The sequence below is a fragment of the Magallana gigas genome, chromosome 2 (assembly GCF_963853765.1).
Source record: "Magallana gigas chromosome 2, xbMagGiga1.1, whole genome shotgun sequence".
Classification (NCBI taxonomy): domain Eukaryota; kingdom Metazoa; phylum Mollusca; class Bivalvia; order Ostreida; family Ostreidae; genus Magallana; species Magallana gigas.
The window spans coordinates 6,171,088-6,185,212 of record NC_088854.1 but is presented as its reverse complement, the minus strand read 5'-3'; the positions used below and the strand labels follow the sequence as shown (position 1 = coordinate 6,185,212).

General features: G+C 33.4%; 1 protein-coding gene across 1 annotated transcript in view; it reads right to left on the bottom strand.

Annotated features, from left to right (window-relative positions):
• LOC105331269 (collagen alpha-3(VI) chain) overlaps nt 1-14,125 on the bottom strand; it is a 30,787-nt gene that overhangs the window by 4,296 nt on the left and 12,366 nt on the right. Inside the window, exons 4-16 of the mRNA XM_034447198.2 lie at nt 9,962-10,405; nt 9,707-9,880; nt 9,188-9,616; nt 8,852-9,016; nt 8,216-8,617; nt 7,972-8,133; nt 4,095-4,532; nt 3,646-3,813; nt 3,112-3,531; nt 2,625-2,807; nt 925-996; nt 625-789; nt 268-340 (exon numbers count right to left, since the gene is read on the bottom strand). Of these exons, the coding sequence (XP_034303089.2) occupies nt 268-340; nt 625-789; nt 925-996; nt 2,625-2,807; nt 3,112-3,531; nt 3,646-3,813; nt 4,095-4,532; nt 7,972-8,133; nt 8,216-8,617; nt 8,852-9,016; nt 9,188-9,616; nt 9,707-9,880; nt 9,962-10,405 (3,295 nt within the window). The remainder of the gene's footprint in view (nt 1-267; nt 341-624; nt 790-924; nt 997-2,624; nt 2,808-3,111; nt 3,532-3,645; nt 3,814-4,094; nt 4,533-7,971; nt 8,134-8,215; nt 8,618-8,851; nt 9,017-9,187; nt 9,617-9,706; nt 9,881-9,961; nt 10,406-14,125) is intronic.

Sequence of the window (14,125 nt, the reverse complement as noted above, 5' to 3'; positions counted from 1 at the left end):
TTATTTTTTGATATATTCTTGTTTATAAAAGAATAAATTTAACAAGGCAATTAACGAGGTGCATAATAAAATTTACTTACATAGAAATAGAAAATCCGAAATATAAATTAAAAATCTACAAGAATTGTATCAATTGAGGGGTTGCTACATGAGGGAAGTTCCACATTTACTGCTTGACTCTTTCCCTCTTATTTTTGTTTGAATATATTTTTTTTTTCACAAAACGTGATCATAAGTCTTTTCCGATTAATAAAAAGCTAAACGTACCACCCGATCAGATCACCATCTAGAACAGCAATCCTCTCGTACTCAACCACCGTGTATGTTGTAGTATTTTTACCTGTGCAGGTAATTGACAATGCTTAATTCATGCTTCATTACAATATATTGGATCTTTCATGCATAAAGTCTTGTCAAACTTCTGATTTTCTATGCTTGGATACTAGGTACGAAGTAAAGAATTACTTTGTCTAAGTGTGATTCACAAATATATTCAGGTTTAACTTATCAATAACATTTTTAGAGCAGCTACTTTTGTATATCCAAATATAGACTTATTTAAAATAGGAATTTCATTTTAATTCAAAGAACTGATTTGATATTAAGGAACACATAACAATGTACCTGAAACATAGATAGTGTTGTAAGCCACCAGTTTATAATTACTACCACTTGGCCTCCAGACCATGAAGTCAATGTATCCAGATTTCCAATGGGAGAATTCCCATGAAGTGATGCGTGAACAACTTGTTATGGTATACACAAAATCAGTCATCAAGTACATCATATCTACAAAACCAAAGAACACGATAAATTTTGACGGACTTAAAATTGAAAATTAGGCGATAAGGTTTAGTTCAATGGAAAAATATTCTTGAAACAAAATTTTTTTGTTAAGAGTTATAAGAAAATAAATCGACATACTTTGTCCGCCGTCTTTTCCTTCTGTAAGGTCTTCCGGGTAAAGATAGATGAGACTGTTTAAGCAAGGAGCAGCTAAACAAATATCAAAAGAGTGCAATTTAATTTAACTTGAAAATTCAGATGGATTGGGTAACAGGCAGCTTACATAAACCCTCTCAAAATTACAATGTCAAGCAGTAATCTATAGAATATATTACTGATTGATATACTATCAATATTAAATATGTAAACAAGACAAGGGATAGTTGAATATAAATCATAATCTTGAATTCTACCATACATAAATTGAAAGATAATTTGTTGGTCAACTTATATGCACGTTTACAAACCCACCACCCTTATTCATACTTAAAGACATACAAACATTACAATATAGTTCTCATGACTCATCCCACTTGGGAAGAACAGTAATTAAAAAGAGTACTTATTAGTAAGTAAACATATTATAACTAAATATGTTTAAGAAGTGTGTTTTTAGGTAATGAAAAACGCTTAGAAGCTCTAATATAACTGTGAACATAAGTTATAAAAATACAAATTGAATATAAGTTGCATGAAAAATTCAAAACTATATAAGTCAGAACTATCAAAAATATAATTGATATGAAAAATGTACAATAATGTCGTTTTACAAATTGCTTAAAAAGTTCACCTCCTTATTAAGTGTATCTTACACAATCGAGAAAAAAATGAATATTTTATTCAGATTCAGTTTGAGCATCGGCTCGATTCAAAATCCTAAATAAGTGAACATTTAAATTACTAGCTTTAAAAGTAACCGACAGAAAGGAGGCAGTTAATGGTTTCAGTCAATTTATTAAACAGATAAATAAAGCATTGACCACAAGATGCAGCCGATACACGCTGGATTGACCGACGATGTTGAAAATTAAATACTGCCTAATTTTACTTAGTATGAACGGTTACTTATATCAAATAGAAAATTAGATTTATTGGATAATGAAAATGAGAAAGACCAATCAAATTAGAGAACCAATGAAAAACGAAAGACTTTACTCAGCCAACTCAATCCAGTTGCGCAGTGTAATTGGCGGTTATTTAAAATTTTAGACTGTGTTTAACAAAACGGATAATGAAATAGATAAAACTAATAAATACATATAGAAATACATTTGATACTATAACATACTCCCCCGGAAATTTTTTAATCTGTCCTCAGATTATAAATATATCATTTTGACAAATAATAAATACATATAGAAATACATTTGATACTATCACAAAAATAATTGACATAAAAAAATATTTTCGTACCTATTGCCAAAACTAAACCGTTTGTAAGATTTTGGTATATTTTATTTTTTTACGCTTTGACTTAAGAATTGATAAGTTTAGTGAATTGCTAATTTCTGCATGAAGATTATTTCAATACTTAAATGTTAGCGAAATAAAGCTATTGTAATAAGAAGAACATAATGGCAGACAGTATAAATTACACCTAAGGTTATATGTATGTTTCGTTGGAGAATATAGTTAAAGATGAATCTAAGAAGTATTGTGGTGTTAACCATTAATCATTTTGTAGAATAGTAAATAATTAAAAAGGTGTGCATCTGTGTAGATATTTGATAAACGAAAACGAGTCTTCCTAGCTGTAATCATAATTAAGCAACTGCGTTTTTTAGTAATAAAGACTAAACTATTTTTATATTTAATTACTTTTTACCACAGCAACTTACAGACATCAGCGAACATGAGAGAACCGTCAGTTGTCGTCACTGGTTGTGGCACAGGACATTTCGTAATGGCTGCGATGACGTCAGACTCGATGGCGGATAAATTCGCATAAGAAGATGCATAAAAATATCGACTATTATCCCCCGCTGTTCTTCTATACTCTTTTTCATAACCACTGTTTATATCTACAATGACAGAACGATCTATCGTTAAAAATCAATTCTTGCTAAAACGTTTACAACTTAAAAAACAGAAATATAAATAAGATATTATCAATTGATATTGATTTAAATGTTCAATTCAAACATCATGATACTTATTAACATCAAATTATCATACCAATAGCAATTCAAGAACAATCTATTTTAAAAATTAAATGCTCTTTGAAGCTTATGAAACAAAGAGAGACAATAAAGTGCCTACATATACATTTATTTTAAATGTTTAATTTAAAGCAGCATGATACTTAATAACATAAAATTATTGTACCGATAGCAAACACTGTGCTGGGCCATCCTTTCATAATATATTCCGCCTGGATAGAGGCACCACTTCTTACTCCGTCTATGGCGAACACGTAATAATTAGCAGCGCTCGCACGGTCTCCATTAGCTGCTGTAAAGAAGTTATCTTTGGTGTGAATCAAAGCTTTGTCGATCATGTTTCTTTTGCCTGTACCTTCCGGTAATTTCAGAATCTGGTAGCTGATATCTGTAGGTGTCATGTAGGTATCTAGGGCGATTGTTGTGTACGCATCTGTGTCGTACGTAACGACTCCAATACGTATAGTGCTACTTGATACATCCAACTGTAGTGCTATGTTGGAGAAGAAACTTTTCAGGAACACGTAGTTCTCATGGGAAGACGTTTCTGTTTTTTCCATGATAAAAACGATATCAAGTTGGCAACCTGAAATTTAAATTTTATAGGCCTGACGTGATACAATTTTTGTAACAAATATTTCTGTTGACCCAATGTGAAATTCGTTTACAGAAGATAAACTTCTGGACTTTCGTAGCTTACTTGGAGAGACTAAACTAGCCGGGGTGACCGAGTCTGGACACTGAGTGATATTGGGAACGACCACATCGTTGATACATTGAAGAACAGAAAAGTTGACGGCCTTCAGGTATTTGTCGTCATCCACAGTATCAAGAAATTCAGAGTCATCACTCGAGGAAATGTTTACACCTAAATCAAAGTCGTTTTTAGAGGTATAAATTAACGCTACTTTAGAATGATCTCTTTTCATTATTCTTAAGAAAGTATATCCATTTTATAAATGATGCTTAAAACATACTTGTCTTTGAAGCAGTACACATGTAATAATAAATGAAAAATGTTGTTCAAATGTAATTAGGCGTTATTGTGATTCTTAAATGAAGTTTCTGAAAATATTGCCGATAGCATTCTACAAGTAAATTCAATTGAATTTCTTTTCGACTTGTTCGTTTAGGAAATAAACATCTTACCGACAATGAATATATTACTGGAGGCTATAGATCTAATTGCCGATCCAAATGCAGCAGCTTTATTTCCGGCAGACGGTCCACCAGTTAGAAGAATGTAGTAGTTGGCGGCGTTAGAACGGTCCCCATTACCTGTGGTAAAGAATTCCATCTGAATATATTTCAGGGCTCTATCCACGTAACGGCTGCTCCTGTTGTAGGCATTATTTCCCTGGTTAATGTTAGTGATTCCCATAATGACTCCATTGGCTGTAGAGTACTGGTTCAACGGGAAAGCAGTGGTGGCCCCATCAGCGTAAGTCACAACCCCTATCTTAATTGCAGTGTCTCCAATGGTCATACGGGACACCAAACTCACAAAAAAGCTTTTCATGTCGTTAAATTCCGTAGCACTTAGTTCATCTGTATCCTCCATGATGAAAACAATGTCTAATGGACAGTCTATGAAAAATAAAATCGATGCTTTTTATTCCAGGAATTATGGCAATGAAATCTGTAAAATATTATTTTATAAATAAGCTGTTTGATTTAAGTTAATTGAATGCAAATGTTTTAAGATTTCTGATAAATCTCGTTAATCCTCTTTGGTAATACTAACTTGTTCTCATATCGACTTGCTAAGGATATTTTTTGTTTTTTTTTTCTCTCGGACTGAAAATTGTCTGAAATTCGCACTTTCATAGGTTTAAACAAGCATGATATTTTAGCCAAAAACTATCATTGAGGAAATTAAAATATCCAAATTTTTCAGCTTTAAAATTTAAACATTTTTTTAAACCTAAAGAACGTAAAATAGCCTAAAAATGGCCACGACAACCAAAACCCTGTTAAATTGGACGAGATAAAATGTAAGATTTACAGTACCGATCAGACCCAATCTAACAGAGAGTAAACCCGAACTAAACCCTGGGTTTACTTTCTGGGTTTACTTCGGGTTTACTAGAGTGGACCCAGAGTAAACCCAAAGTAAACCCAGAGTGGACACAGAGTAAACCCAAAGTAAACCCAGAGTGGACACAGAGTAAACCCAAAGTAAACCCAGAGTGGACACAGAGAGTAAACCCAGTCAGAAGTATATCCCTGAAAGCAGACGCCAACTGTGTATTCGGAATATACAAAGGGTAGGAATTACAGGCAGTAGGATGGTAAGATAAAGTACGAGTCTGCTTCACACCTCAGTGCATACAGTTGACCTCAAATGGAATTTCAAAGTAAACCCAAAGTAAACCCAGGGTAAACCCCGAGTGTACCCAAATTTTCAAAAAGTAAACCCAAAGTAAACCCAAAGAAAACCCCAAGTAAACCCAAAAAGTAAACCCGGGGTGTTAGGTTGGGTCTGATCGGTACTGTACATCGATTTTTGGGAGTTGATTTTAATCAACTCTCCTATGCAGTTACTCTTGAAAACCGAAAGTGAAACAGTGTTTGGACATAAGCACAAATCATTACCGCGGACAAGACTTAGGTCTTGAATGTATGCTGAACCATTGTTTTTCGAAGAAACATATTACGAATACCTTGAAAATAGTCAGATTTTAAATAGTACGAACAATTTGGATATTTTTTGTAGTGGAATGTATTCCTACGCCATAGTATGCATCCATACGCTCGTCTCCGTAAATCATAGTCTCTCTTGCTTGTCGGAGATTAACGGAGACAGCCGATCATCTTGTTTAACGAGACAAGAGTTTGATAATGCTTAGATCCATACAATTTTCAGAAATATTTCGATTACTCATACATAATTTGATGGAATTAATTCTAACTTTAAATATTACACAACATGAATTGTATGGGGTTTTATCGATTTTTTTGTCGGAAGTCCGAGAATTTATATTATAAAAATGTGTGTAATTTAAACACAGATTAAAAACTACTTGCCATACAAAATAACATATCATTGATTTTATAGTTAATTATGAAAGATAAAATCAGCTCCTGTTAGTACTACAGTAGTTTGATTCAAGAGCGCCCCTTCTTGTGAAATAAAAATTTTGATAGTACTTGGGAAAACAAAACACTTATTAAAGCTGACATGAATTCCGATAGAGCATTTAGGTTGCACGGACTTCTCAATGCATGAACTACACATTGTAGTGAAATGTTTGTAAAAAAATAAAGGAAACTACAATCAATAAAACACAAAATATATTTAATCTTTGCAAGAAAATCCAGATATCCGTATTATTTTGCACAGATAGTACTGCCTTACTTCGCATGGGCATGGAACACGTGCGTCGTTCATACAGGGTACATAACGTCTGTATCTTTTTATAGACCCCGGCGGCACTACATCCAACACAGTAGATAAATGATAAGAAATCAAACAAGTATTCCTTTTAAAGGAAGGATCGGCAATAATGATATATTGATAGCTAGAAGGAATCAACATGATCAGTTTGATGTAAAATAATTAAAAAAGTGCTGTATTTTTTAAAAATATAGAATGTTTTGAATCTGCACACCATAATTTCATCATTATAAACCGTCAACAAATTTGATTTTGAAATAAATTTGGGGAAAGCCGTTCGTACACTCCTTGTCTAGTTTTGTATTTTTAACGTAATTATTAAATGTTAATGTATCTTCTTCTTCAGAATACTGAGTAGGGCTCTTCGAAGAGCATTAACACGTATACAAAGAAAGAGTTGTATTAAAATAATTTAATGCGACTGAAAGACATCGAATGCCATCTAAACTTGCTATTGAGGTCGCATTATAACGTAACCTTGTTTATAAATCAAGCCGTCTTCCTAGCTACTATTATGCAAAATCAATAGATCGAGGTCAGTTCATGGAGCATCTTCTTATGATTGAAATCAGTTCATCGAGGTCAACTGTATTACTGAATGAATCTTTCGATCGAAATTCTTACGCGTGAGACAAAATGTGCATTCTTGAATTAACAGGTCGAACTGTATTTTATGTATGTTTGCATGTCTTAAGGTAAATGAATTGAAATAAAACTGAGTAAAATGTTATATAAATACTAAACCAAACTTCAAGTTTTTATAAGAACTACTTATGCAAGCGGAATGCGTGCGCACGTGGAAGCATTTGCCGGATGCCTCATATGGACACAACAGTGATCGGCCGAAGCCGATCACAAAAAGTAACAACATAACTTCGTGTCCCTCGGTTTTACAAAACACTCCGTTTCTATCCAGGCGGCCATTGATATTGCTGGATCCTGCCACAGTCTGTGGTTTGCGCATGTGAGATGTCATACACAGGAAATCGTTCTACAATTAACGAGGGTTTTTGAAATATGTGTACCTGGACTTCAGTCTGTTTTTGTCGTTGTTTGGATATTCCTTACCAGTACAGTGTTAGCAATATCATTTTTTTCTAAACGCTTATCGACAAGTCGATTCGTTCGTAACAATTTCGCGTGAATGAAATACATTAATGCGATGAAGCATGAATAGTGCTATCGGCCGTTTATCGATGTAGCGATGAGGAGAAAAATAACAATCGACAACGAATATAGCGGAAGTCGGAGATAAAGAGAAATAATGCGTATTTATGAATTCATGTCAGCTAAAAGTTTGCTATTCACTAACTACGAAAATTATTTGGGATCATTAATCTTAGACAACATATATTCGTTGAATTTTAGTTTCAAACAGATTTTAGTGAATTCTTTCCTGCAAATTCCAGGTTTTCAGAATAAAATATTTCTAATGAAAAAATAAAAGCAATGAAAATCTAAACTTTTGGCATCTTGCCTTCTTCAAAATTGTAGTGCGAACGGTCTGCAGAAAAACACACGGATATATAATCGAGTAAATCAATTAAAGTTTTTCATTTTTTCGTCCGCGGGCCAAAAGATGTAACATTTACACCTTTTTTTCAATTTGAAAAGACAAGTGAAATCTACCTGGGATGGTTATGTTTACGCTCTCGCACGATGTGATTTTTTGAAGGATGTCATTTTTAATGTTAATCAGATTCTCGTAAGAATCAACATTTGTGTATTTGGTGTAGTCTCCACATGTATCAACGGCCTTCTGGTATTCGGTTTGGTACTGGTTACCAATATCTGCAAATCATAAAAACATATCAACATCAATGTGATTTCTATTCAATGCAAACGCAGTTTTCACAGATAACGAAATACTTACGAATTGAAAAGATGTAGTTGCTCCCACTACTCCTTATGTCCTTTGCTACAGCTTCCGGATAACTTTCGAATGGTCCGACAATAATCACGTAGTAGTTACTGGCATCCGTACGATCTCCCCCAGTGGAGGTAAACACATTGTCCCGGGCTTCTATCAACCCTTTGTCTACCAAATGATCGGTATGATTCGTCTCTGAAATCTTTTCTATGTCATCTCGAACAGATTCAGAGGAAGTATGAGAGTTTAGTCTAAATACAGTTGACGCACCAGAATCAAATAAAACCATACCGACTTTAATGCCAGTACTTGAAATAGTTATGTTGTCCATTAACTCCGCTAGGAATCTTTTTGTGTATCGTAAGTTGTATCTTTCTACGATGAACACAATATCCAGTTCACATTCTAAAAAAATTCCAGACATATCAACACTGTTATAAAATATCTTTTTTTTAAACTACAACTAATTCAATCGTAAAAAAAATATCGTAATTAATAACATAACATATAGAATACTGGCGTATATTTTCATATCTTTGAAGGATATTATTTATAAGAATATCTAGCATATCAATACAATGATATTGTATGAAATATTTCATCTTTTTGTTGACTGCTATTAGTTTTCACATGACTTACCAACTGTCATAGGCTCAAAGGTTATATCGGGACAAACAGCGATTTTCTGAAGAATGTTGTTGAATTTGGTATACAAATCATCTGGAGAACTAACTTCAAAGTGTCTGCTATCGTCACCAGCGATTGCTTTTAAATCGGTGATTAATGAAGCAGACGGAGAAATACCTGTGATAATGGATATACATGACATATTTTGATTAACTTTTAGTTCTTCAATTTGGTTTTAAATAAACATTTAATATCTAATAAGGAATTTCTATTTTCTCATAGAACAATAATTGACAGGTTTTTTTTTTTGCATTTTTTTGCCCAAAATGAAATGGATTTCGTATTTACCAACGGTAAAGAGTTGATTTCTTAGGTTCATTCTGATTTGATCAGCCACTGTGGCACCTGTCTGTGAAGAATATGTTTTCGCAATCACGACGAAATATCTGAAAGCTGTGAATCTGTTTCCTTTGGATAATGTGAAAAAGTCGTAAAATCCAACTCGCAGAGCTTCAGCCAGGTTTACGGTAGATGCGGCGTTTGATATTGGTATTGATGTAATGGAGCTATCCAGTGTCGAAGCGGAGTAGTAGTCATCGAGGTCGATGTTTAGGTCCACAGTATCGTCATATGTAATGACTCCAGCTAAAATATTACTTGTAGAAATTTGTAGACTTCCCGCCAAATCGCCAATAGCTGTCATTAATGCTGAATGAATCGAGGAAGTATAGGCCGAAGCTTCAACGATGAACACTATGTCGATTTTGCATGTCGAAACTAAAATAAACCATGTTGTTAGTATTTTTGGTGCTTAAATACATAATGTTACTTCATCCGCAGAATTGCAAAAATGTCATATTTTCATACCAGAGCAGACAAGTGGATACCCAGACAGAATTCCGCCAAATCCACATGTACGTTGTGTGTTTCCTGCGACCTGTTTGTATCCAGAGTTACAAGCGTAGTAACTCCTTCCGTTGCAGGATGTGTCATCTGTGGTAATGCTGACATCGGAATTAGTAACGTGTTTGCATGCAACATCTGTCCAAACAAAAGAAGAACACTTGTGAAACACGTTTATTTTCATCAACATACATATATGTCTTATTGAAAAAAAATTACCATTTGGGAATCTCCATTCGCCTGTGGAGCCCCATCCTGACCTAATCCAGATAAAATTGACGGCGTATGGAGTCGAATGATAGCAACTCATGAGAACATTACTCCCTGGATTACTCCCTGTTCCGAAACGGATATAATTTCCAATCCAAGAAATCCAAAATTCGTCGAAATATGTTTGGCTAAAAACAGATCCACTATAAGAAACACATGTCCCAGAATCAATTTGGAATCTTATTTCAGATTTAGTGTTAGCCCACCCTCCGATTATGAATTCGTAATGGGTACCGCTAGTTACGCTGTCTACACTACCCAACGCGATATGAAGATCATTGTTTGCCCTTCCTCTAAAGGCAACGGACGTTCTTCCTGTGGCCACGAAACAGTCGGTGGTCAGACTATAGTACACCTTGTTATCGGGGGTACTTCTGCTGATTTCTGACGAAGCTGAAAACAAAAAGAGACGGGTAACATTTCATCAATTACCGATAATATTGACAAACATCTACTCGATAGTAATTCTTTTTTATCTTTAAAAGTCATGAACTCTTCAGAGGTGTAATATAGGTATTGGAAATTATTTTTTCATTTCAAAGGATTATTCTGTAATGGGACAATCATTCGGCTTAACTGATTTTTAGTTTCTTTAAACATTGACAGATATTTTTGTACAAAAATTAAAGGGAGATATTCTAGTCTAGTCCAAATTTCTAAAAAGAGCTCTAGAAATACGTTTTAACGGCAAATAATTATTATTGGGTCCAGCGTAAGTTTTTATCATAATTAAAGTATGCCGAGTCTGAAAAAATATGCTGGCCTTTATGAAAATGATATTAAGTAGGTCAAAATGGCGATTCAAAATGGCGGACAACCAATCTTCAAATTTTTCTCTTAAAGTCTCTTCAATGGGAAAAAATAATGACAAACACTAATAAATTGATCCAAAATAGTATTTCATCATATCCAATGTGTGCAAGTCTTACAAATTATGCTTGCTTTCCACAAATGTGGTTAATTAGGTCAAAGTGGCGATTTAAAATGGTGGATAACAAAATTTTGTTAATTCGTCTTATATTTCTGAAATGGACATAAAGCGTGAGACAAACAATAAATATTCAGTTCAGCTAAGTTTTTAATCATAACTTTGGTGTGGATAGTCAGGAATAATATGCCATTTTCACGAAAATGTCGTAAATTATCTAAAAAAAAATGGCAATTCATAACTGTGGACATCCAGATTTTATATTTTTTCCCTTTAGTTTCTTAAAACGGAAAAAAAACATGAGACCAACAAGTTTAATTTGGTCCAGCAAAGTTTATCAATATAACTAAGACATGCTGAGTCTTAAGAAATATGCTAACTATGACGGAAATTCCGTAAAATAGGTCAAAATGGCGATTTAAAATGGCCTACAGCCATGTTTCATCACTTTCTATTTTAGTTATTTAAGAAGAAACAAAGCTTTAAAATAATTATAGTCCGGTTCAACAAAAAGTTTTTATTCATGATTAGGGTATACTAAGTTTGACGATATGTGCTTACTTTTACAAAAATGGAGTTATTTGGGTCAACATTGCTTTTCAAAATGGCCGACAGCCAGAATTCATAATTCTCCTTTAAGGTGGCTCTATACACCACTTTTTGATGACGCAGTACGCAAAAAAGTAAATCTGGAATCATGCAATTCCGGTACTGGCTGATTTAAACCGGGGCGAATTGTGTGGGGACCGCTCTTTTGAAAAACGTGCAAATGAATAAAATTGAAATTCATAATTGGAAAATTCATTACTTTCAAGTAATGTGGTATGTGACACCTTCACGTTGTGTCGTATTATTTATCGAAATAAACAATAAAATCAAGAATAATTTTGTAAACAGTTTCTTTCCCATCATCGGCATATTACAGCGTAGCGCAGTGGTTTCATGGATTCCCTAAATACCTGTAGGTCATCAGTTCGAATCCCGATGAGGCTGATAATTTTTTTAACTTTCCAAAATTTTCTAAAACTTATTTTTTGGTTGAATACTGTGAGAGAAAATTCGAAACCTGTGAAAGTATTTCAATTATAATATAGTTTAATCCACATTAATATCGACAGATGTTCATTACCACCTTAAGGGGATGGAAGAGTGGCTTTGAATTTCTCTTAGGTTGGGTTACATAAATCCTATTAGTTTATTTTCCTCTTTATTTATATGACTTAGTTTTGCATTAAAGCAAATATATTCACTTATATAGGCGTATAATGAAATATGTATGTAATTATAATCCCTACATGATATTTAGGAAATTTTCTTCAACTCAGAAATGAACAGTCCCCAATGTGTTTGGGCCTTGGGAATTAGGAACGATAACTCTTACCTGAGGAACTTTCATACCAAATAAAATTTAAAATATTTTTTGTGTTTATTTGCAATGACTTTCATTTAATTTTTTATGTCGCATTTATTAAGATACATTTTCTTATAACATCAAGCAGCTTTTTTTAGATGATTTGTGAACAGAGTAAGACAATTTGTAAAATTATGTTTTGAGAAAATACTAAAAAGAATTGCAATAATAACATTTTTCAATGTTAAGAAGTGTTATATTTTTTTTAGGTGTCTGAAGAAAATATCAATCATATGACCAAAAAATTTCTCTCAATTTGTTCATAGTTAACGTTTTAAAAATTATTTTACGAAAACACGAAAAAACATTAAAAAATTCCTTTAAAATACCTATAGTATCCCTATCATCATTTTAATATGTGATAAGTATATGTTTTGTGGTCTTCTATTGAAAATTGGAATAAACTGTGGGTGTATAGAGCCACCTTAAAGCCTTTTACAGGGATGAAACGTGTAAGTATTACATTATACAAATTTGCTCATGAAAATTAGATTGGACTTTATCGAAGAAAAAGAACAGTTCCATATTTTACTAAAAATCAATTTTTTCCGTTTTGTCTTAATTATTAAGGCGTATACCGGTATCTTATTTAAACATTCTGTGTTCATGCTTTTCAATATCCGTCTTGTCCCTAAACCTTTCTGTTTTTTTTAAAAAAAAAAATTATACTCTATGTGCCGATTTCTTCGACCAGTATGTTCGTGAAATACAACAAATGCTTACAAAGCAAAGTTTGAGAGAGGAGAAATATTTCTGCACTATAAAACTAGTGTTTTTAGAGTTTAAAGACATCGATGTCATAAGCTTATATGATAACAGAGATACAATCAGGTACTTAGGAACAGTGTACGACATGAAGAACTATTCTAGTATATGTCTGTCTCTTCCTTTAATACCTTTCCAGCAAATAAATCTAATGACTATATCATCATATACACTGGAAAAACACGTGATTCAAAATCAGCCGAGATCAACATATCGTCCAACTTTATATATAGTAATAAGTATGCGCAATATGTTGTGGGCAACTCAAAGAATTTTACTCTTTTTAATTTGCAAGGGACAATTTATATATTATATAAGGAATCAAGCTGTCTATGTCTTTGTTAAGGATAAAAGAACCTCTTGCAAAATTGTTCACATGTGTTTGTCCAAATGTGCTGAGGAAAGTATTGATAGCAAATTGTATCCATATTCAGAGGAAAAGTTGAGGCCTTTTTATGCTAGACCATGCCAGTGTTAATTTGCTACATATCCTCACAACTAAGTTTGCTGATGAATGTCTGAACCTCTTTAAAGCCGATAAACAAATCTGTCAATTTTGTTGAAGAGAAAATGTTCCCCTTTGATAGAACTTTGAATAAGCACTTGGTTCATTTCATTCACTGATATGGTTTGACACAACTTCTTATTTCTACAGCATATCGAGAAAATCGACATAATAAGTGAACAGAAACAAGTATGAAAAGGGGAATTAACTGTCCAGAAAATCAAAGATTTCGAGAAGCTCTTTAGTTATATGGATAACCAAGACACATTGCCCACTGACACGGTTTAAATTGCTTTCTTCCTAAAATCAAAGCCCGGGAGTATGTCCCAACTTAGGATTTGCCTTACGTTGCTTATGGAACAAACACACACCAAGGTAATGATAGGGGGACAGGCATATATAAGCTTGCCCATATTACCATGCCTAGCCGAGATGGGATAAAAAAAATTTAAGTGATGGTTGTTTGTTGCTCGAACTAGTGACCTAAAGATCTTATACCTAAAG